The sequence below is a fragment of the Crocuta crocuta genome, unplaced genomic scaffold (assembly GCF_008692635.1).
Source record: "Crocuta crocuta isolate KB4526 unplaced genomic scaffold, BGI_CrCroc_1.0 scaffold25, whole genome shotgun sequence".
Taxonomy (NCBI): Eukaryota; Metazoa; Chordata; class Mammalia; order Carnivora; family Hyaenidae; genus Crocuta; species Crocuta crocuta.
In genome coordinates, this window is record NW_027532015.1 from 891,436 (window position 1) to 916,854 (window position 25,419).

Sequence of the window (25,419 nt, forward strand, 5' to 3'; positions counted from 1 at the left end):
TTAATGTCTATCAAGGGCATGATCCAGAACTAATAGAGAGGAAGAAACTGCAAAGGAAAGGAAAGAAAGTTATTTTGAAGATACAGGACCTCAAGGAGACAAGGTGGGTGAGAAAATCAAGAGCACAAGCGGAACATGTAGGTTTGTACCAGAGGAGAGTCTTCTCTCCTCCTTTGAAACCAGGGTGGAAATAGGAAGGGTGAGTGTGGGTGTACCTAAATTTGAGATCAACAGGGAGAGGAAGACAGAATTGAGGTGGACTTGAATTTGAGGAAATTTCTACCTAATGCCTACTATGTTTCTTTAGATCTGATAGGATAGTCTTCATTTTTGAGCAAAGAATTTATGTTGGGCTAAATGTTTTAAAAATTGACAGTTGGGGCACCTGGGTGGCTCAGTCGGTTGAGTGTCTGACTTCGGCTCAGGTCATGATCTCACGGTTCGTGGGTTCAAGACCCGCATCGGGATCTGTGCTGACAGCCAGCTCAGAGCCTGGAGGCTGCTTCAGATTCTGTGTCTCCCTCTCTCTCTGACTGTCCCTTGCTCAAGCTGTCTCTCTCTCTCTCTCAGAAAAAAAAAATTGACAGTTAAAAAGATGTTAGTGCTTTCACATTTTAAAATTTATTTTTGGGGGCACCTGGATGGCTCAGTCAGTTGAATGTCCGATTTTGGCTCAGGTCATGATCTCATGGTTTGTGAGTTCAAGCCGCATTGGGCTCACTAATGTCAGCACAGAGGCTGCTTCGGATCCTCTTTTTCCTCTCTCTCTGCCCTCCCCCTTCTCTCTCTCTCAAAAAAAAAAAAAAACCATTAAAAAATAATAAAAAAATTACTACTTATCATAGCAAATTCCTGAACTTTATGCAAGATCTGTAAGCTGTGGTGATTATATAGTGCCACCTTCGCCCCCAAAAGAAGCAACTTAAAGATGTGTTTTTGAAAAAACTTGCATAGGAAGTTAGATTTTTTTCACTTTAAAGTTTATGTATTTATTTAATTTTTTTGAGAGAGAGAATGGGGGAGAGGCAGAGAGAGAGAGAGAGAGAGGGAGAGAATCCCAAGCCAACCCTGGACTGTCAGCNTTTGAGAGAGAGAATGGGGGAGAGGCAGAGAGAGAGAGGGAGAGAATCCCAAGCCAACCCTGGACTGTCAGCAGAGCCCAAAGTGGGGCTTGAACCCACGAACTGTGGGATCATGACCTGAACTGAAATCAAGTCAGACGCTTAACCAACTGAGCCACCCAGGTGTCCCAGGAAGTTAGGTTTTTAATTAGCAAAAGATAGTATGAGTAATCATGACATTACCACTGGTTTCACAATTTTGTAGTTTCACATTTTTTCATTTCCTCAAATAGAATAGAATATTATATTTGTACTTAAATCCTCATGATTCAGTCTTTAATGGTATTTGTTGTAAATGAATATGTGGTTTGATACTAAGTCCTTTGGGAAAAACAAATACGTCTCAGAGAGTCCTTGTTTAGTGCATGTTTCAATATGCAAGAAACAGCCCTTTCTCCATCTGCCAGATCGATGGGGCTATTAAGAATAGGCACTAAATAGTATATTTTGTTTATTTTTTTAATTTTATTTATCTTGAGAGAGAGAGAGAGAGCAGGGAAAGAGCAAACAGGGGAGAGAGAATCCTAAGCAGGCTCTTCAAACCGTCAGCGCAGAGCCTGACATGGGGCTTGATCCCAGGAACAATGAGATCATGACCTGAGCTGAAACCAAGAAATTGACGTTTAACCCACCCAGGCACCCCAAGAATAAGCATTAAACATTTTAAATACTGCCTTCTAGATGACCTCATGCATGGTATGAGCATTTCCTCACTTTTTAGAAGACTTAAAACAAAGCATCAGAAAACATTATTTGGGATCTGAATTCATTTGCCAACGTTACCATAACAAAGCACGCCATACTGGGTGGCTTCAAATGGGAAATTTCCTGTCTCAGTGTTAAGGCTAGACAGCCTTGACCCCTGGCACCCTGGATAGAATCCATCCTTGCCTCTTCCTAGCTTCTGGTGGTGTCTGAAGTGTCTGATGGTCCTTGGCTTATAGCTGTATCAGTCGAGACCCTGACTCAGTGTCTTTCTGGGTCTGTGTCCAGGTTTCCCCTTTATATAAGGATACTAATCATTTTGGATAAGGACTTTAAAGACATCCTGATGACTTTATTCTAAGTTGATTATCTTTCCAAAGACCCTGTTTCCAAATAGGATCACATTCGGAAGGACTGGGGTTTCAAACTTCCACAGATCTTGGCGAGGAGGGGTACAATTCAACCCATAATATGTTCCATTAAGAGCACATTTTGTTTTAGAATACCATGCTAGATTCATTAATTCCTTTAAAAGGAACTCTTTTGACTTTCTGTGTTTTCCTTTAATAGTCTATGCTATGATGACACTGACTTCTTGAGAGTCTTAAGTATCTCTTTTGTGGCTGCTCACTTCTTCGTTGCCTTTCCATCAACAGTGTTAAAAGATAATATGGATACACTTTCATCATTGCATTTTATCTCCATCTATTTGCTTGCACACCTTTTAGTGGGACCATTAATTGAACTAAGATTAGGACGAAAAGAAGCAAAGATGAAAAGGAAAATGCAATAATTCCCCCTCTAAAATAATTCTTTAAATTTTTATATGTTTGTTTATTTTTGAAGGAGAGAGACGGAGTGTGAGCACGGGAGGGGCAGAGAAAGATGGAGACACACAATCCAAAGCAGGCTTCAGGTTCTGAGCTGTCAGCACAGACCCTGATGCGGGGCTCAAACTGAAAAACTGTGAGATCATGACCTAAGCTGAAGTTTGATGCTTAACTAACTGAGCCACTCAGGCTTCCCTAAAATAATCCTTTAGTTATTTTCTAAAACCACTTTAGTTTGATAATCCTAAGCATACTGATAAAATTTGTTATTTCCAAATATGTAACTGAAAGGCCAATGGAAAATTGCCATTTCAAAATGAATAGCCTTTATTAATTCATTGGTAATACCACAGATAGCGATCTAGCAACATTTATGCAGGTTAATAAACATTTTGATAATATTTGTCAAAGCTCCTTCTTTTAGGGATATACTTTACTTATTCATACATTTATTCATTAAATATTTTAACATGCTGTTTACCTACTTGGCAGTGTTTTCAGTACTGAGAATGTAGCAGTGAACAAAACAGAAGAAAAAAATCCTTGCATCATGGTGCTTATATCCTGACAGGGGAGATGGATCGTCAAGAAGTCAAAGAGGCTGTTCTGTTGAGAACAGCTATGTGGTGGAAAGAATTTTATTACACATGCAAATTGTTAAGGGCTGAGTTTTCCAAGCAGATTTCAAGTTGGGCTGAGAAGTAGTCATTACTTTTGGGATATGTATTTGGAAATAAATTAAGTAATTAAGGAAGTGGAAATGATTATAACTATCCGTCAGAGGAAACAAAACAGAATGGGACTGTCTTCTCACCTTTGACAAGCAGAGGTGGAAAATAATTACAATAGTGTTTTTATGAAGGCAGTGAATGGGGAACAGATTACACACAAAGGCTTTAAATTACTTCACCTTGTTTCTGGAGATACTGGAAACATCGAATTCGATTTTCTGAATAAGAGGACAAAACTTTTAGACATTGAATTAATTTCATGTGGCTACTGCCAGTGGTTATAATCATGATTTAAGTGAACTGGTCCAAAGGTACTTTGGCATTTCTAGACATTTTAGTGTGGTGGGCTCTTAGCCAAACTTTAGGGAGGTAACTCCCTCCACATCTGCTGGTCAACCCCTCTTCCCTTCCCACTCTCCTCTCTGTTCCTGTTGTTTAGCTTGCTGCTCCCACCCATCAGATAACCATCAGAGATTGGGAACACTATAGACTGGTCCTGGGAAGGGATTTTTTCCCCCCATATACTGTCTTGCAGCCTGTGAAATAGTTCCTTCCTGAGACATCAGAGGTAGCAGTTTGTCTGTCTCTAGAAGTAATGGCTCATTCTGTATATGGAGATTTCAAGGCTGCACAGAGTATACCTTGCCAACCTCCCTTGGCCTTGGGACTTCTCTGCAGCCTGTGCAGAAGGCCATTTTGAGCATATCTTAGGCTGTGATTCTGTGTTCTTTTCAGCAAGCCTGACACTGCGCTCAACAGTGTGTGTGTCTCAATTGAAGTCGAGAGTAATCTGTGTCATGTGCTTTACTTTAGGCCATTTTTAGTTCAGTTTTATTGTTATCAGTGGGTATCCAGGAATCACAAATTTTAATTTTTTTAAGGTTTATTTATCTTTGAGAGGGAGACAGAGATACAGAGAGTGATTGGAGGAGGAGCAGAGAGAGAGGGAAACACAGAATCTGAAGCAGGCTCCAGGCTCTACGCTGTCAGCACAGAGCCTGACACGGGCCTCGAACTTGTGAACCACAAGATCATGACCTGAGCTGAAGTCGGATGCTTAACGAACTGAGCCACCCAGGCGCTCCTCAAATTTTAAACCCTAGGATGTGTATTTAGTATTTTAAACTAAAATGCTATAGCTTTTGTGTGCGTCATAAAATATTTTGAGAGCTCTTTCCCCAAGAGCAAAAGCGTTCAGTAAAAGACTCCCCAATTGTTCTGAGATTTGAAAGTCATGATGGTAAATTAGGACGTGGGTTGGTGCTGGCATGAAATGGGAGATTTACCGTTTTATTTGCTCAAGGCTAAATCCTTCATGCTGTAAATCTCTTGATCACTGTGTGATATTTGAGGCTAAGGCATTCTAAGATTCTAGCAGATGTGTAGATATCTGTTGATGAAATGATACATCTGTTGATGAAATGTTTCGAAGTAGATTTGTGTCTTCCGCATTTCTCAGTGAAATCTAAATTCCCAATGTTTTGTTCACCTTATGTGATGTGGGTATGATTGTACATATGATTGTGCATATGATTGCAAAGTCCTCAATAAGAGGACCAATAACAATCATATTTAGGTCATTGCCATGTAACAGCTTAACTCCAGCCATCTTCTGGATCCAAGCAGAGAATGTGATGGGTATATCCCAGGTCACTCGTGTAACAAAAAATAGCACAAACATGGCCATTTGGAGATATGGTGTGAATTAGGCCAACTATTGTCTATGCCAATATATATTAATATACGTAATGCTTCTGTTATTACTTTTCAGTCTTTCTGATATCCATTCACATTTAAAAGTGGCTTTTTGTTAATTTTTTGCTTCTAGTAGAATGGCAGCCACTTCAGCTAATTAGGTAATACTTTTCATACTGATATCAAATAAAAATCACATTTATAGGCTTATATATCATTTGGGAAAAATTAATGGGAATACTTGTATTTTTATACTAAAATTCTATCTAATAGGTGACTCAAAATATAAACATCCTGGGCACAAATCTAATCATGTGCTGGGGGGTTGATCTAGGTCCATGGTTGAACCTCTCTGAGATTCAGATTCCTTACTTTGAAAGAGGAGGTGATACTCCTATAGGTTGTGGTAATGAAATTCTGTGAGATAACGTGTCTGAGCCCTCAGCACAGTGCTTGATACAGTGAGATATTCAACAGTACATTATTCATTCTTTCCTCTTTTCCTCTCCTCCTCTTTTCCTCCTTTCATTCCTATTAAAACATCTCCTAAATTAGAATGTGTAATATCTAGGCCACAGAATCATGATATCGAGTAAATATTAGAATTCATGTATGCAGTTTATAGTGTGAGTATTTTGTCATATTTACTTATGCATCAACATTTTTCATTTCATATATAATTTTTAAAATTTTTAAAAATGTTTTATTTATTTCTGAGAGAGAGAGAGAGAGAGCATGAGCAGGGGTGGGTCAGAGAGAGAGGGAGATACAGAAACCAAACCAGTCTTCAGGCTCTGAGCTAGCTGTCAGCACAGAGCCTGACACGGGGCTCAAACCCACGATCCAGGAGATCGTGACCTGAGCTCAAGTCGGATGCTTAACCGACTTAGCCACCCAGGTGCCCCTCTCATATATAATTTTTAAATGTGAAGATTTCTTAAATGTGTATTTCATGCCTAATAGTTATATCTGATATCTTTTTCTCATCAAAATTATTCTCTTATTCCTTTTCCGTCAAGCAATATAATTGTTTCTAGGGTCATAAACATGGGGCATAGAAAACATGGTCATCCTTTCATGAATAAAAATATGAAAATAAATGGTAAATAGGGCTTAAATATGTGCTGATGCTTATGGACTAGTAAAGTGACACGAGATATTCATACACACACACACGTGCACACACACACACACACACACACACACACAATGTTAGAGAATAGGATATTTTCCTCAGATAGAGGAACTGGTCAGTAAAAGTTATGTCAAAGACACCTGTACTTTTACATTCCGTAAAGATCAAGGATGAACTCTGAATCTCATTACATGTCATTGAAGGAGCTGCATAGCAAAAATAAAGGAGGAGGAGAAGAAATAGAGAAAACAGCTCTGTGAAATCCATTTCAGTGATGAGCTAACTACCAGGTACAGAGATATGTATATCTTCCCTGTGTTTCTAGGGACTTTTAGAGCTGGCAGCCCTCTCAGAGCCAGAAGTTAAGGTTTAACTCTAGTTTGAAGAGAGCTGATAGAAGGGAGTAGCCACAGAAGTGAAGCATCTCTTTCTCATTTTTGTTCTCTCCCATCTCTTTCTCCCTCTCCCCCAGACTCCATTGGGAATTTCGCTTCCTCGAATGACCTCAGATTAAACATGAATATATCTTGGTTCCACTATAGAAAATCTAAATGTGACTGATAAGGCCAAGGAGAATATAACTTTTAAAAATACTGTCCCCCAAAAGAGCTTATTATAATTTTACCTTAATCATAATGTAAAGGATAATAAAAAGTACTTGATAGATTTCTGCCTGGTACGTGAAACTGAAAATTGGTGGGCAGTCAGAACAGAACTACATTATCTTCATTTTCCATTAAGTCAGGCTCCAGTAAGTTACCTTCATTTCTAACTCTTTCTTTCGACGGCCAGTACCAGTGTAATCAGAGTGATGCTGTAACTATTTGTACAGGTGACAGGAGAGACATTTTAGCTGAAAGGTTTTTTTTATTAAAACACTGTCACAGAGAATAACTGTGATTTAGTCACAATAGTAAATGGCCCCCCCCAGTTGATCAGTTGCTATATGTAAATAATTCCTTGTGCAAAATGGAATAGGAAAACTTGTCTAATAATTACGAGAACGTTTTTATTCTGTTATAATTTTTCATAAACGTTTTGCTGATTTTGCACAATATGTACATTATATGCATTTAGATAGAGCTTGTAGAAATATAAAGATCATTCTCTAGTATTCATTTTGCCAACTCTTTGCAAGAACACTGGCCAGAAGTTTTTCTCCTTCTTTCACTAGTTGAGGTATTAAGTAAAGAATTGATTACATAATGCTTGGCGCTATAATTCAGTGTGTTGAAATTATGATACCTGTGCATTTCAAATTANGAGAGAGAGAGACAGAGCATGAGCAGGGGAATGGCAGAGAGAGACACACACACAGAATCTGAAGCAAGCTCCAGGCTCTGAGCTGTCAGTACAGAGTCTGATGTGGAGCTCGAACCCACGGACTGTGAGATCATGATCTGAGCCAAAATCAGATGCTTAACCAACTGAACCACCCAGGCGCCCCTCATACAAACATTTTTTAAGCAGAAATATTTTCTCCCAAGTTCTATTTAGACTGTTAATAGCCATCAGACTACATCTCTTTATTTTGTGTAGGAAGACATTGGTGAAAAATTTTCCAGTACAACTCATATTTCCTATATATATATATATAGCCAATACAGTAATTTTGATTCTTATCGTATGGAATAGTTTTCAGTGTAGTTCACTTTATCCCAAATAATTTTATTTATATGCCTAGAATATAAAGTCATTATTACATTTTTGCTATATAAATTATAAGCAGTGTGAATAGTGGGAATTTAAAGGAGACTGCCTGAAAACGAAAACTTGTTATTTCTGAACATGTATTTCACAGCATGAGAACAAAGTGTATTCAGCTGTTCATTTTATAAGGAGAGAAGTTGCATTTAAAATTAGAACTGTGCCATTCAGAGACTGCAGTTCATGCAGTCATAAGAAAAATAGAAATGCTCTATATCAGTGGGTAAAGAAAAAAGCCTCATTTCAATAAAACGTTTGGTGATTAAATATATGTACAGAGAACTCTTTCTTTTTTAGAAAGAAAGACAATTGAAAGTCAGCAATACAGCATTAGGCTGTTAACATGATTCAGTGAGAACCAGAAAGGTGTAGAACTTGAACCAGGGGATAAATGGAAGAATTCTTACTCTGTAGAAATCTGAGGTCACCTATTCTCCACTAGCATCATCACTTCTCTGCTTTCGTCTGAGCCAAGACAAACCTAAATTAAAAGTTTGATGAACCCCAGTACATTGGGCATTTCAGTGACCTTTATAAAAAATAAAAGACTCTCCATGGATTGAAAATGGGCTTTGATTTATTTTTCTGGTAGTGGTGGATTTGCACTGATCAGCCTGTAATCGTGCCTATCAGGCTCTGGGTTCAGTGCTGCATCGCGACAGAAGCCGTGCTAGGTTTGTCAGGCTGTGACATGGAACACGGCCAGCTAACCCACACGACACAAAATCTGCAACCTTGCTTGTGCTCACAGTTCTCCAGCAGCTGGCCACTGACCCAAGGAGATTAGTGTGGCCAGACGGGCCCCAGAAGTGCCAGGTCTGGGTACGCCCCACTTACACACTCGTCCCCAGTGAGGTGGGGAGGTTTGGTCCAGTGTCTCTGGGGCACCTCCTCTTCCCTGCTTAGGTCTTGTGTTAATGTTCCTCATATCTTTTGTGTTGATAGTGACTTCTTTTCCTTTCCTTATTCTGTACCATCTCTTTGACCCTTAACAAAAATTCCTTTCTAGAAAGAAGGTGGTATGTATATGAAAGCCCAAGCGTTAAGTCTCCTCAGGTTTTCGGGGCAGGTGTGTGGTCAGTCTGTTAAGTGCAGGACTCTTGGGCTCAGGTCATGATCTCATGGTTGGTGAGATTGGTTGGTGAGATCGAGCTCCGAACCAGGCTCTGCGCTGACAATGTGGAGCCTGCTTGGGACTCTCTCCCTCTCTCTCTGCCCTTCCCCTGCTCGCTCGCTCTCTCTGTCTTTTCTTTTTTCCTCTCAAAATAAATAAACAAACATTAAAAAAGTCTCCTGAGGTTTTTGACTAAGTTTATTTCCAAATGGTTGTTTTCCTCCTTACAATTGGCACTTGCCAACCATATCCAAACTAAAGAATTCAGGTATTTAGAAACTGTTCCTACAGATTTCATGACAATGAGTTGCAAAGGTATGTTAGAGAGAGAAGATGCATTTTTTTGCACTTACTCATTTTTTATCTTCTAGCGGAAGCCCCCACTGGTGGTAGATGATCTCTTTGAAGACATGAAAGATGGTGTCAAGCTGCTTGCTCTTCTGGAGGTCCTGTCTGGGCAGAAACTGGTAAGGATTTTTCCTGTGACCAGATTGTCAGACTGCTCCCTTTTGGAATTCAGAGGGGTGTGCAGTTGGGAGTATAAAAGGTGCTGTTGTAAAAAAGAATGTTTTTGTAGTTGGTGATACACTGGGAACACTAATCTATCAGTCTCTTCTGGGAGCAGGGACTACATTTCCTTTCTAGTTCCTACACACATTTAGTGGATTTAAAACATTATCTATAGCAGGAGCAACCTTAGAAGGAAGAGTAAAGAGCTTCATCAGTAATCTATCATGGTTAACTGCTGCATCTGTATGCAATGTCTATCCAGGAAGATTACGTGTAGGTTAACATCTACCTCACTTATGGAGTACTGTCCATTTGGAGAGGATTGTGTGTATTATTTATATACTTGTTTGTTGAAAATGAAGTTTGAAATCAGCATGCCATTTTTCATACACTTGTGGTCATCTTCCATCATCAGTCTTTTGTTGCAGGAACAGCACCCTCAGAATCATTTGTTTTTATGTACAGTGGAACCAGCAAAGTGAAAAACACATTGATAGTGAGCTACAGAATATACTTTTCTATGTTACTTAATAATAAAGGATAGATAGTCTCCCAATGTACTGTGGTTTGACTTACTGTTTTTTTTTGACTTGACGATGTTGTGAAAGTAATATGCATTCAGTAAAAACCATACGTGGAATTTTGAATTTGGATCTTTTCCTGGGCTAACAATACACAAGATGATCCTCTCTCATGATGCTGGGCAGTGGAAAGGAGCCACTGTTCCTAGAGAGCCTCATGGTCATGAGGGTAAAGAATTAATACATTTGACAACCATTCTATACTCACATAGCCATTCTGTTTTTCACTTTCAGTACAGTGCTGAATACATTACATGTAATATTAAACACTCCATTATAAGATAGGCTTTGGGTTACATAATCTTGACCAACTACAGGCTAATGTCAGTGATCTGAGCATGTTTAAGGTGAGCTAGGCTAAGCTGTGATGTTCAGTAGTGTAGGTATATTCAATGCAATTTTAATTCGCAGTATTTCCAACTTACAATGAGTTTATCGGGATATAAATCCATTGTTAGTTGAGGAAGATCTGCATTTTTTCTGGCTCATGTTTTGTTATTTGAGAGTAGTAGAGAAGTAAGTAGTTTGCAGAGATAAACTACTTATAAATGGTGTAAACATTTGTGCTTACAAAGAGATACTCAGGAAATTATCTTCAAAGTGTTGTATGATGTGCTAGAACACAGGGTCCCGAATTGGGAGCACTTATTTTTTCTTTGTTTGTTGCTTCTTGACAACAGCTACACAATCATCATCACTTGGATAATTGACTTTCTAAATGTGATTTGTTTTTTTTAAATTTTTAAAAAATGTTTTATTTATTTCTAGGAGAGAGAGAGAGACAGCGTGAGCAGGGGAGGGTCAGAGAGAGAGGGAGTCACAGACTGAAACAGGCTCCAGGCTCTGAGCTGGCAGTCAGCACAGAGCCTGACGCGGGGCTCGAACCCACGAACCGTGAGATCATGACCTAAGCGAAAGTCGGACGCTTAACCGACTAAGCCACCCAGGCGCCCCAAATGTGTATTTGACTAAACATAAATTTCTGGTTAATTTTGTGTGGAATCCTCAACATAGGGTTGTCTGTTGGAGAATTATGAACTGATGATAATTTTGTGTAAATCATTTATCTACCTAGATTCATATTGTAGTGGTTGCTTTTGGTGCCCACGTGCCATCTCAGCTCACCTCCAGCTTCAGCAAGTGACTTCAGACAGTGGTGGCATTGCCTATACACTCTCGTAGCGTCTTGCCTCAAACACTGATAGCTTGTCTCCAGGTTTCCACCGCCACAGCTTTTGCCAAATGCACAAGTTGCTTAAAGCAGCCTTGAAGTGTAGAAGAGTTAATGGTCCCCAAAGTCCTTCAACCAATGGAGATGGGAATCCATGAATAAATGCTGCAGCCTGGCATTGGTAGGGTGGACAATTCTTTGGCATATTTACACATATCTCATGCAGTTCTTGGGTTCCCAGCAGGACTGAGGCCCAGTTGCTCACAGTGGAAACCCTCAATAGCATTTTTCCTCTTCCCGGTCTCACTCTCCTTGCACCCCTTCACCCTTCCTACCTGGGATCATCTCCACAGTAAACTACATGCATCCAAGTCCTTGTCTCAGGTTCTACTTTGGGGGAAATCAAACAAGACATATATGAAAATCCAATTTGGAATATGCATGAGCTAAATAAACTAGATTAGCATTCAGATGTGTGAGTTGCTGACTTGTGATATATACTCCCTTGATTGCCAGATATAATTGGGCATCTTTTTATATCCTCCTGAATTAAGCTATTTACTAAAAGGTTAAAGAAACCTTCATTACAACTCAATTAGGTATTCAAGAGGTGTATCATTCTGTATCCATATAATTTTGCCAATATACTTGGCCAGCAGGGTCCAGCCAGCTTGATGGGCATTTAATTGCCAAGCTAAATGATTCTAGAAAAAGTATATATTTTGACATAAGAGTCCTATTTCTGTTTAAGTGCCCGACTCATTCAGACATAAAATGATAATACCTTGAAGCTAGAAGGGATTTCAAAAAGAATCTCAGCTTTCTCACTTAGCAGAAAAAAAAACTGAGACATACGAGGGAAGTTTCCAGTCTAACCTTTATTATGCACTTATGTTGAGCCCTCCAAGATCCTAAATTATGTAAAATGAAATTGCTCTAAAATTATGAATCAGCCTTGGAAATGGTTATTTAAATTTTGTATATGTACACATTGTAATTCAGGACCACATTAAAATGAAAAGCATGATCTAAAGGAATCAGTATCCCAGAACTCTGGGATATTGAACTCTTATAGAGCGTTCAAAGTGAGAATGTTGGTAAGAGCATTTCGATCAAGAGTATTAATTTGACAATAAACTATTAAAAAAAAAAAAAGAGTATTAACCCTATTCAGAAATCCTAAAATATCTCAGAGGTAGAACTCTATTAAGAACAGTGTGCATAACATCAGGGTTCACATAGCGTGGGACTCTGACTCTGCCCATGATCATCTGAGAAATGTAGCCAAATAGCTTAGTTTCCCTGCCCTTCCAGCATCTCAGGGAGAGGATGGAACCTCAGTATTTAGTCTCCTTGAATAACCTAGTGTGACTCTCTTCAGAAAACTCTATTATTTAAGAACTATTATTTAAGTATTTTTAATTTTTAAATTGCTATTCTTAGATCTCTCTACATTCTTTGATTATTTGTGGAACATTTACTCTTTAAATGGATCAGTGACTATATATCTGTAATCACACATAAATATAGGAACATTTAATTTAATTTCACACTTAGGATTTTTTTTTTAAGAATGGGAGGAATTGCCATTGAAAAATTGGAAATAATAGAAGCAATCTGAAGAGTTTAAAGACTACAGAGAAACTTGTTTCTATCCATTTTGTTAACCTCTTTTTAAAAATTCCTTAATACTTTTCATTCAGGAGAAGCCCAATAGTCCACTTAAAAGTACACAATGAAAGAAAGCAAAACACTAAGTCAAAAACATATGTGCAACCCTATGCTCACTTCAGTATGATTTATAATAGCCAATATGTAGAAAAAACCTGAGTGTTTATCAGTGGATGATGGATAAAGAAGATGTGATATATATAAATGGAATACTGTGCAGCCATGAAAAATGAAATCTTGCCATTTGCAACAACATGGATAGACCTTAAGGATATTATGCTAAATGAAATAAGACAGAAGAAGACAAATATTCTATGGTTTCACTTATTTGTAGATTCTGAAAACAAAACAAATAAGAAAACAAAACTCATAGATACAGAGAACAGACTGACAGTTGCCAGAAAGGGGGAGTGGTGGGGTTGGCCAAATGGGTGAAGGTGTTGAAGAAGTACCAACTTCTACTTATAGAATGAATAAGTCATGGAGGTGTACTGTACAGCATGGTGACTATAGTTGATAATATTTTAATATATATTTAAAAGTTGCTAAGAGAGTAGATCTTGAAAGTTGTCATAAAAAAATTCTGTGTATGGCAACTAACTTATATGTTATTTATACTTAAGTAAAGCACTTAAAAAGAAAATAGATCTGCAAACCAAAGTGCTCAGTGGGCACCCTTAGGAAATCTAGAGTATCAAAGATTACTGAATGTTCACTAGGTGACTTTATTAGCCATAGATCATATATTTAGAATAGAATCCAAGTCTGCAACTGGGCTTGACATTGTCCACTGAATATCCATTCAGCTAACATTTCTGGAGTTTTGTTATTGAGAAGAAGTTTGTTTCAACCCTGTAAGGAAAACAAAGATGAATGAGATATGGCCAGTGCCTTGTTAGAGCTTGTGGCCTACTCTGATCATGATATTAGGGCAGATTGAGTTGTGTAAAAATAGATGCAAACTGAAGAGGGACAATACAATAGATGTTTATATCCTGCTCACTTTGCTAGGGGACAGCCAAAAAGAAAAGTAGACACATGGTATTTGCAAAAACCTTTAAAGAAAGTGACAAAAGAAGTTAAAAATTGGTGGAAGATATTCACAATACATGTAGTAAAAAGATTCAGAAAAGATAATGACAAAGGTATACAAAGGATATCTTCAAAATAGAAACAGTACAAACAACAAAGAGAAAGCTGGGTGAGAGATGTGAAAGGGCATTTTACAAAAGAAACAGACATTGTCAAAGCACAGAGGAAGAGAAGTTTGTATCATTGTTGATCTGGAAAATGCAAAGGAGGACCACAGTGAAAGACCAACTTACATACATTCAACTGAAAAAATATTTTTTTATATCTGTCAAAATGAAGTGTTGGACAAGATATGTGTCCATAGGATTATTCTTCTTGTTGACAAGAGTGGAAAGAAGTGCAAACGCTTTTAAACAGTTTGGCATTACTTCAGAAGTTCAAAGTCGCATTCCCTCTGACCCAGCAATTTCACTCTTACAACCAAGAAAAACTCTTTATACTTGTACCAAAGATAGGTGTACAAAAATGATCTATCAGCACAGCTCACAATCAAAATAATCTGGAAATAGCCAAGATTCACATCAGGAGTACAGAAAAGATGGCCAAGAGCTGTCAAAATGAATGAAATACAGTGACAGCAACAACGTGGCATGAGTCTTAGCAGTGTATTATGTGGGAAAGTGAGCCTCAAAAGATTCATATGATGATACGCTTTGTTTAAAGTTAAAACAAAAATAGATATTATTTTCATGAATGCACGTAAATGAAATGAATGTATGTAAGAAGGAAAACATTGAACTGTATTTTATGATAGTTGCCTTGGGCAAAAGGATGGAATGGATGGTGGTGGTATTCGGGGTGTGGCTTTCATACTTCATGTCCAGGCCCTGGCTTTGGCTTAGGTGGTAGGCTTATAGGTGCTTTCTACATTATAGAAGATAACTCATGAAATGACTAAGTGGGCCATGCATAGACCAATAATGAGACTGTCATGCATGACAAGGGTTCCCAAGTAAAGAATAAATAAAAAGTAAAAAAGTACATTTTCTATTGAAGCATTTGTTTAAAATAGTATCATAAAAACCATTACTTGGTACACCATTCATTGGAATTTAAGAGATATGCAGCCTTGAGTTTTAATGGGAGATTGTTTAGAGTTTTGGTGTCACAGAGAAGGGATCAGGTTATGAGCTATGCAACCATGGAGAAATTTCTTCACCACAGTGATCCATTTATTTCCTGTAAATGTAAAGAGGTTAATAATATCTACTTAATTGAAATTACTTTGAGATTTGAAATTAACATTGAGGCACGTAGAAAGCACATAATGCATTTTGGTAATGCATTTGGTAAGTTAGAATATCCTCGTACCTGACAGGCTATCATGTGAATACCATTGACATTGTTGCAATCCTGTTTTTTAACCTTGGCTCATATGTGCCATGGTGTTTTGGTCATTCAAACCAAGAAATGTTACTAAAATTCTCAATAATCTTTCATGTTAGTATGACTGAAAAGGGAAATGGTGTGTGACCAAGAGTACTTTTTTTTTCTTTTTTTTAAAAATGTTTTATTTCTGAGAGAGAGAGAGAGAGAGAGAGAGAGAGTGAGCATGAGCATGAGCAGGGGAGGGCCAGAGAGGGAGGGAGACCCAGAATCTGAAGCAGGCTCCAGCCTCTGAGCTGTCAGCACAGAGCCCGATGCGGGGCCGGAACCAACAAACCGTGAGATCATGACCTGAGCCAAAGTCGGACACTCAACTGACTGAGTCACCCAGGCGCCCCCAAGAGTACTTTTTTTTAAAGAGTTCTTTTTTTAAGGAGTTTTAACTTTACAACAAAATTGGAGGAAAGTAAAGATTTCCCACACATCTCCTGCTCCCACACATGCATCAAGAGCACTTTTCATATAAATGTTTCCTAACTTATAGGAGTGATAGTCTCAATAGGTGACATGGGAGTCTTGTGAATTTCTGTTCTTGGGATTCAGATATGTTAAGGGCAAGTGCATCAATAGGTAAGCTGAGAATGAGTGTTTGTTAAATCGATTAGTACACCTTCCATGTACTGTGGGATAATGCTCCTTAGTGTATCTATTAACCTTATAGAGATTGAGTAATGTTGTTCTTGAATATTCAAGTATACTTTTAATCCATTTATATAGACTTTATAATTACCTTTTTAATGTGTGCATTTTTATTTACTCCTGTTGTTTCCTGTTTATAGCCTTGTGAACAAGGACGCCAAATGAAGCGAATCCATGCTGTGGCTAATATTGGCACAGCACTCAAGTTCCTTGAAGGAAGGAAGGTAAGAGAGAGACAAAACACTTAAAGAAGAAGGTGTGGGCATACTGATGTTTTTCAACATTGGTTGTGTGGTAAAAGCACTGCAAGTAAATTATACAGCTAGAGATGCAATATTAGTGTGACATAATTTTAGATTTACAGAAAAGTAGCAAAAAATGGCACAGAGATTTCATGTCTATACTAAGCCAGCTTCTTCTATTGTGAAGAACTTATATACATAGTGCATATGTGTATATATAAGACAACTATTTAAAAAGGAATTTTAAACTGGTTTGATACCACTAATTAAAGCATAGACATTAGGCTTCATCCATTTTTTTCCCACTGATGTCTTACTTCTATTCAGGATCCAATCCAGTGATACGCTTAGCATATATTGTTGCAGTTCCACTCTATGACCTTGTCTTTCTTTGTCCTTCATGACCTTGATAACTCCTGGTCAGTTATTTGTAGAATGTCTCTCAGTTTGGGTTTGTTTGACTTTTTTTCTCAAGATTAGATTGAGGTTATACATTTTTGGCAAGAATTCCAAGGACGTGAGGCTGTATTCTTCTCAGTTCATCATGTTAGTGGATACAGGATTCTGATAGGTCTTATTGCCTGCAATGTTACTCTCCTTCACTTGGGTAAGGCTGTCTGCTGTGGTTATTTTTTTTATGATAAAGTCACTATTCTTCCCTTTGTAATTAAGAAATTACAGGGGAAATCATTGAGATTATGCTAATACTCTACTTCTCCTCAAACTTTGCTCACTGATTTTTGCGTTGATTGCCTTCAGTAATTATTTCTTTGATGTTTGTCTAGTGGTGATTTTGTGTTTCCCTCAATTCTTTTACATGTGTTAATTGGAATTGTTTTGTAAGAAAAGGATTTTCTTTCTCCCTGCCTCCCATTTATTTTATTCAGTTATTTATTTGGCATGAACTTATTTAGTAGCTATAATCCAATGCCACAATTATTATTATTATTAAAATTTTTATTTTAAATTATTTATTTTTATAATTTACATCCCAGTTAGTTGGCATATGGTGCAACAATGATTTCAGGAGGAGATTCCTTAATGCCCCTTCCCAATTAGCCCATTACCCCTCCCACAATCACTCCAGCAACCCTCAGTTTGTTCTCCATATTTAAGTCTCTTATGTTTTGTCCTCCTCCCCATTTTTATATTATTTTTGCTTCCCTTCCCTTATGTTCATCTGTTTTGTATCTTAAAGTCCTCATATGAGGAATTTGATATTTGTCATATGATAGTTGTTTTTCTCTGACTAACTTCACTTAGCATAATACCCTCTAGTTCCAACCATGTAGTTGCAAATGGCAAGATTTCATTCTTTTTGATTCTCGAGAATACTCCATTGTATATATATATACACCACATCTTCTTGATCCATTCATCCATCTATGGACATTGGGCTCTTTACATACTTTGGCTATTGTCAATAGCACTGTTAAAGACATTGGGGTGCGTGTGCTCCTTCAAAACAGCACACCTGTATTCCATGGATAAATACCTAGTAGTGCAATTGCTAAGTCTTAGGATAGTTCTAGTTTTAATTTTTTGAGGAAACTCTATACTGTTTTCCAGAGGGGCTGCACCAGTTTGCATTCCCACCAGCAGCGCAAAAGAGATCCTCTTTCTCTGCCTCCTCGCCAACATCTGTTGTTGCCTGAGTTGTTAATGTTAGCCATTCTGACAGGTGTGAGGTAGTATCTCATTGTGGTTTTGATCTGTATTTCCCTGTTATTGAGCATTTTTTCATGTGTCAGTTGGCCATCTGGATGTCTTCTTTGGAGAAGTGTCTATTCATGTCTTTTGCCCATTTCTTCACTGGATTATTTGTTTTTTGGAAGTTGAGTTTGATTAAGTTTTTTATAGATTTTGGATACTAACCCTTTATCTGACATATCTAAAATATGTTATTTGTGAATATCTTCTCCCATTCTGTCAATTGCCTTTTAGTTTTGCTGATTGTTTCCTTTGCTGTGCAGACGCTTTTTATTTTGATGAGGTCCCAATAGTTCGTTTTTGCTTTTGTTTCCCTTGCAGAGTTAAGAAGTTGCTTGGCTGAGGTCAAAGAGGTTTTTGCCTACTTTTTCCTGTAGGATTTTGATGACATCCTGTCTTACGTTTAGGTCTTTCATCTATTTTGAGTTTATTTTTGTGTGTGGCGTAAGAAAGTGGTCCAGGTTCATTTTTCTGCCTGTCGCTGTCCAGTTTTCCCAGCACCACTTGTTGAAGAGACTGTGTTTATTTCATTGAATATTCTTTCTTGCTTTGTGAAAATGAGTTGGCCATACATTTACAGGTCCAATTTCTGGGTTCTCTATTCTGTTCCATTGATCTGAGCATCTGTTTTTATGCAAATACCATACTGCCTTGATGATCACAGCTTTGTAAGACAGCTTGAAGTCTGGAATTGTGATGCCTCCAGCTTTGGTTTTCTTTTCCAAGATTGTTTTGGCTATTTGGGGTCTTTTCTGGATCCATAGAAATTTTAGGATTGTTTGTTTTATCTCTGTGAAAATGCTGGTGTTATTTTGGTAGGGATTGCATTGAATATATAGATTGCCTTGGGTAGTATTGACATTTTAACAATACTTGTTTTTCTTATCCAGGAACATGGAATATTTTTCCATTTTTTGTATATTCTTCAATTTCCTTTATAAGCTTTCTATACTTTTCAGTGTATATATTTTTCACCTCTTTGATTAGATTTATTGCGAGGTATTTTATGGGTTTTGGGGCAATTGTAAATGGGATCGATTCCTTGATTTCTCTTTCTGCTGCTTCATTATTGGTGTATAGGAATGCAACCGTTTCTGTGCATTGATTTTATATCCTGCCACTTTTATGAATTCACGGATCAGTTCTAGCAGTTTTCTGGTGAAATCTTTTGGGTTTTCCATATACAGTATCATGTCATCTGTGAAGACTGAAAGTTTGACTTCCTCCTGGCCAATTTGGATGCCTTTTATTCATTTGGGTTGTCTGACTGCTGAGGCTAAGACTTCCAATACTATGTTGAATAACAGTGGTGAGAGTGGACACCCCTGTCTTGTTCCTGATCTTAGGGGGAAAGCTCTCAGATTTTTTCGCATTGAGGATAATATTAGCGTTGGGTCTTTCATATATGGCTTTTATGATCTTGAGGTATGATCCTTCTATCCCTACTTTCTTGAGGGTTTTTATAAAGAAAGGATGCTGTATTTTGTCAAATGCTTTCTCTGCATCTTTTGAAAGGATCACGTGGTTTTTGTCCTTTCTTTTATTATTTTTTTTAATTTTTATTTATTTATTTTTTTAATGTTTATTTCTGAGAGAGAGAGAGACAGCATGAGCAGGGAAGGGTCAGAGAGAGAGGGAGACACAGAATCTGAAGCAGGCTCCAGGCTCTGAGCTAGCTGTCAGCACAGAGCCTGATGCGGGGCTCGAACCCACGAACTGTGAGATCATGACCTGAGCCGAAGTTGGACGCTTAACTGACTGGGCCACCCAGGCGCCCGTGTCCTTTCTTTTATTGATGTGATGTATCATATTGGTTGTTTTGTGGATATTGAACCAGTCCTGCATCCTAGGAATAAATCCTGCTTGGTCATGGTGAATAATTTTTCTAATGTATTGTTGGATCCAGTTGGCTTGTATCTTGCTGAGGATTTTTGCATCCATATTCATCAGGGAAATTGGTCTGTAATTCTCCTTTTTAGTGGGTCTTTGTTTGGTTTTGAAATCAAGGTAATGTTGACTTCATAGAAAGAATTTGGAAATTTTCCTTCCATTTCTATTTTTTGGAATGGCTTCAAAAAAATAGGTGTTAACTCTTCTTTAAATGTTTGGTAGAATTCCCCTGGAAAGCCACCTGGCCCTGGACTCATTTTTTGGGGAGATTTTTGATTACTAATTTCTTTATTAGTTATGGGTCTGTTCAAATTTTCTATTTCTTCTTGTTTCAGTTTTGGTAGTTTATATTTTTCTAGGAATTCATCCATTTCTTCCAGATTGCCCATTTTATTGGCATATAATTGCTCATAATAATCTCTTATTATTGTTTGTATTTCTATAGTGTTTGGTTGTGATCTTTCCTCTTTCATTCTTGATTTTATTTATTTGGGTCTTTTCCTTTTTCTTTTTGATCAAACTGGCTAAGGGTTTATCAATTTTGTTAATTCTTTGAAAGAACCAGCTTCTGGTTTTATTGATCTATTCTACTGTTTGTTTGTTTTGTTGTTGTTGTTGTTGTTTTTTGATAGCATTGATTTCTGCCCTAATCTTTATTATTTCCTGTCTTCTGGTGGTTTGGGGTTTTATTTGCTGTTCTTTTTCCAGCCCTGTAAGGTGTATGGTTAGGTTGTGTGTCTGAGACCTTTCTTCCTTCTTTAGGGCGGCCTGGATTGCTATATACTTCCCTCTTATGACTGCCTTTGTTGCATCCCAGAGGTTTTGAGCTGTGTGCTATCATTTTCATTGGCTTCAATGTACTTTTTAATTTCTTGGTTAGCCTATTCATTCTTTAGTAGGATGGTCTTTAGTCTCCAAGTATTTGTGATCTTTCCACATTTTTTTCTTGTGGTTGATTTTGAGTTTCATGGCGTTGTAGTATGATCTGTCTTTTTGTACTTGTTGAGGGCTGATTTGTGTCCTAGCATGTGATCTTTTCTGGAAAATGTTCCATGTGCACTGGAGAAGAATGTTCATTCTACTGCTTTAGGATGAAATGTTTTGAATATATCTGTTAAGTCCATCCGGTCCAGTGTGTCATTCAAAGCCATTATTTCCTTGTTGATTTTCTGTTTAGATGGTTTGTCCATTGCTATAAGTGGAATGTTGAAATTTCTTACTATTATGGTATTATTATTAATGAATTTCTTTATGTTTGTGATTAACTGATTTATATATTTGGGTGCTCTCACATTTGGAGCATAAATATTTATAATTTTTAGATCTTCTTGGTGGATAGGTCCCTTAATTATGATATAATGCCCTTCCATCTCTTGTTACAGTCTTTATTTTAAAGTCTAGATAGTCTAATATAAGTATGGCTACTCTAGCTTTCTTTCGGCCAACATTAGCATGATAGATGGTTCTCCATCCCCTTACTTTCAATCTGAAGGTGTCTTAAGGTCTAAAGTGTGTCGCTTGTATACAGCATATAGATGGATCTTGTTTTCTTATCCATTATGTTGCCCTGTGTCTTCTGATTGGAGCATTTAGTTCATTGACATTTAGAGTGAGTACTGAAAGATATGAATCTATTGCCATTATGTTGCCTGTAGAGTTGGAGTTTCTGGTGGTGTTCTCTGGTCCTTTCTAGTCTTTGTTGATTTGGTCTTTTTTTTTTCTTTTCTCCCCTCAGAGAATCCCCCTTAAAATTTCTGCAGGGCTGGTTTTGTGGTCACAAACTCCTTTAATTTTTGTTTTGGGAAATTTTTTAAATGTCTCCTTCTATTTTGAATGACAGCCTTGCTGGATAAAGAATTCTTGGCTGCATATTTTTCCAATTCAGTACATTAAATATATTCTGCAATGCCTTTCTAGCCTGCCATGTCTCTGTGGATAGGTCTGCTACAGGCCTGATCTGTCTTCCCTTGTAGGTGAAGGACTTTTTTCCCTTGCTGCTTTCGTGATTCTTTCCTTGCCTGAGTATTTGGTGAATTTGACTGTGATAAGCCTTGTTGATGGTCAGTTTTTGTTGAATCTAATGGGAGTTCTCTGTGCTTCCTGGATTTTGATGCCTGTGACTTTTCCCAGGCTAGGAAAGTTTTCCCCTATGATTTGCTCACATAAACCTTCTACCCCTTTTTCCCTCTATTCATCTTCTGGGACCCCTATGATTCTGAAGTTATTCCTTTTTAATGAGTCACTGAGTTCTCTAATTCTTAAATCCTGCTCTTTTGCCTTAGTTTCCCTCTTTTTTTCTACTTCATTGTTCTCCATAAGTTTGTCTTCTATATTGCTGATTCACTGCTCTGCTTCATCCCTCCTTGCTGGAGAGAATGGACTGCAACCATTCGAGATTGCAGCTCAGTTACAGCATTTTTTATTTCATTCTGACTAGCTTTTACTTCTTTATCTCCATAGAAAGGGATTCTAATCCATTTTCAACCCCAGCTAGTTTTCTTATTATCGTGATACTAAATTCTGGTTCAGACATCTTGCTTGTATCTGTGTTGATTAAGCTTGGCTGTCGTTTCTTCATGTTCTTTCTTTTGGGGTGAATTCCATTGTTTCATCATTTTGAAGGAAGAAAAGGAATCAAAAAGTTAAAAACTTAAAATTAAAAAATTAAAAACAACGTACAAAAAATCAAATAAAGGATACTAGATCCTAGAAAAGAAAAAAAAGGAAAAAGAAAAAAAGGAAAATGTGTGAAAATTTGAAAAAATGAATACAATAAAATAGAACAAAATGAAATGATGGAAGTAAAATAGAATTTGAAAAATTTACAAAAAAGTAAAAAAATATAGTAGACAAAATTAAAAATATTTTTTATAAAAATGGAAAATAAACATAATTTTTTCTCTTTCTGTATTCAAAAATAAGAAAAAATTGAATAGATGGACAAGTGAACCAACTGAAATACGATTGATATTACATTGGCTTCCCCTAGACGTCAAACTATAAAGAACTTTATAATCCATAAACTAAGCAGCAGAGAGACTTGTGGTGCTCCTGAAGAGCAAGGTTGGCCCAGTTGGGCGGGGCTTAGGGTAATGGGTCTGTTCTCCACTAGATGGTGCTGCTTAGCTTACTGAGGTGAATTGCTGTGGGCCTGTGGGTATGTATGTGCAAGTGTGGGAGGTGAAAATGACGTCACCCAGGACCCAGTCTCTTGTATCAGACCTCTGTGTTCTCCTGACAGGCAATCTAGCACCCCTCCTTTGTTCTCCATCTTCCATCCACTACCCGCTTTTACACTGTCTGACCAAGTCCGGCTTCCAGACAGCACTTCCCTCCTGAGTTTTATCTCAGATGCGGCTGTTTCCCATCACCTCACTTCTGAGGGACTATGGCTTTGACTCACTCAGACCTTCTGAGGGAGGGTCTCGCTGAGGAATGGCCAGGTGCCAGCCGCACCCAGGAACACATGTGGGACCGTGCTGCTGCTGATGCCCAGAGACTGCGGCTGGGTGCTAGCCCTCCCCAGAAAAAGTTCACACGATTGTGTAGCAGCAGCGTTTCAGGGATTATGGTAAATCACAACACACACCTGGTGCCAGGCTTCCCCGTTAATGTCCTTGTTCCACACCAGCGAATGTGGTGTTCTCTAAGATTCTCTGGGACCTTTGCCTGTAGGGTGGCCGCACAGCCTCTACCAAATGTCCTCCCAGCAGGGGAACCACCTCTTCCTGTGAGGCCCGAGGACCCTTGGACCTCACTCTCTGCTCCTGGGGATTCGCCTCCCCACCAGAGCACTGCCAGGTGTTGAGCTGTGGTGTTTAAGACTCTGTGCTCCCCATTAATAGAGTCATAATGGAATGTAAATCCTCTCTTTTCTCCTTTCTCCCCTTTTTGTTCAGTCCCTTGTGTATTCTTTCTTTTCTCTCCAGCTGATTTTTTTTGGAGGGGGAGGAGATGCTTTCCCATACTCTCTCCCTGTCTCTGTCCTCTCTCCGCAAGCAAGAACATCTCCCTGTCCTCCACGGCTTCTCTCTCACCCAGTTCACCTCTCCGCGCTCTGTACCTGCCAAGTTCTTGGTTCAGGTTGTGCAGATTGTTGTGTTAATCCTCAAATAAGTTCTGTAGGTGAGCAGGATGGTTTAGTGTTGCTCTCTGGTGTAAGCTGAATTATGTCGCCCTCCCCAAATTCATATATTGTATTTATTATTATTATTATTATTATTATTATTACTATTACTATTATTCTGATGCTCAAATTGTTCCTGCTTTGGCCATTAAGAGTTCCTGCAGGATGCTCCCATACTCTTTTGATATGGCCTCACCCTTTTTCAAGCATTTCCTTATTTTTTGGAACTACAGAGTTTCCATACTTACCTTATATTTTCCCTTCCCCAGTTCTGGAATCAACCACTTCCCTAAGCAGGCTTTGTTCCTTTTATTAGTGCGTGGCATTTACATGCTAGGTGTGCTCTGAAACTTGCTACTGAAGTTTCATTGCCCTTCGGCCCTCTCAACAGGCAGATCTAGAAGATATCAGTGTTTACTAACCCAAGTGTGCACATACATCTGCTTTCTCTCTTTTCTCTCTCTCCTTCTCCTGTGTGTGTGTGTGTAAACCCTTAGTTTAAACTGATACTTCTGATTCCAGTCTAATACCACAAGGTCAGTTACAGGCTTCCATGCTTATTTGTTTCTGTTTTCTCTGAAAATGAGACACCTGTTTCTCATCTACAATGTATTCACCTATTTTTCAATCCTAGTATAGACATAAAATAGTATAATGATTGCTCACCACATCCCTCTGATAAATGGATTTACTAACTGTAGGACAGTGTGCATGTAGAGTTCTTTTGATCTTTAGTATTACAGCATTTAGTCAAAAGACTGTTTTCCAAATAGACTTAGGTTACTTCTGTTCTTTTTTGTTCCCGTCAGTGTGATTATGTTATTCATTTGTAAAAGAGTTAGGCAATCAAGTCAGATTCATTTTAAGTAACACTCCTGCCTGTACACGCATCCTCGTTGACTTTAATTATTATTATTTTTTATTTAGGGGAACTAGACATTATCATGGTTCCAAGAGTAAAAGTTAACATGTAGAGAAGGCACCCCCTCTTTATCTCTACTATTGCATTCTCATCCCTCTTCCTTCCATTCCCTATCTCATCTTAGGTAACCAAGCTCTCTAGCTTCTGATTTATTCTTCCTACATTTCTTTTGCACAAATGTGCAGATGTATTTTCATACACCATTTTTTTACATGAAGGGTGACATCGTAGAAAACACTCTTGCACTATGGTTTTTCACTTAACACTATATCCTAGAAATCATTCAAACCAGTCCAGTTCATGGAGATTTTCCTCATTCATTTTCACAGCTGCATAGCATTCCAATAGTTGGATGTGCCAGAGTTTATTCAACTACTCTCTTATGAATGAGAATTTAGGTTTTTTCTAGTATTTTGCAACCAAAACATGCAATTAATGGCT

General features: G+C 38.0%; 1 protein-coding gene across 1 annotated transcript in view; it reads left to right on the plus strand.

The window, feature by feature from the left end:
- The window catches only part of SYNE1 (spectrin repeat containing nuclear envelope protein 1), a 457,258-nt gene that overhangs the window by 81,503 nt on the left and 350,336 nt on the right, over window positions 1-25,419 (plus strand). Inside the window, exons 3-4 of the mRNA XM_077775982.1 lie at window positions 9,410-9,505; window positions 16,229-16,312. Of these exons, the coding sequence (XP_077632108.1) occupies window positions 9,410-9,505; window positions 16,229-16,312 (180 nt within the window). The remainder of the gene's footprint in view (window positions 1-9,409; window positions 9,506-16,228; window positions 16,313-25,419) is intronic.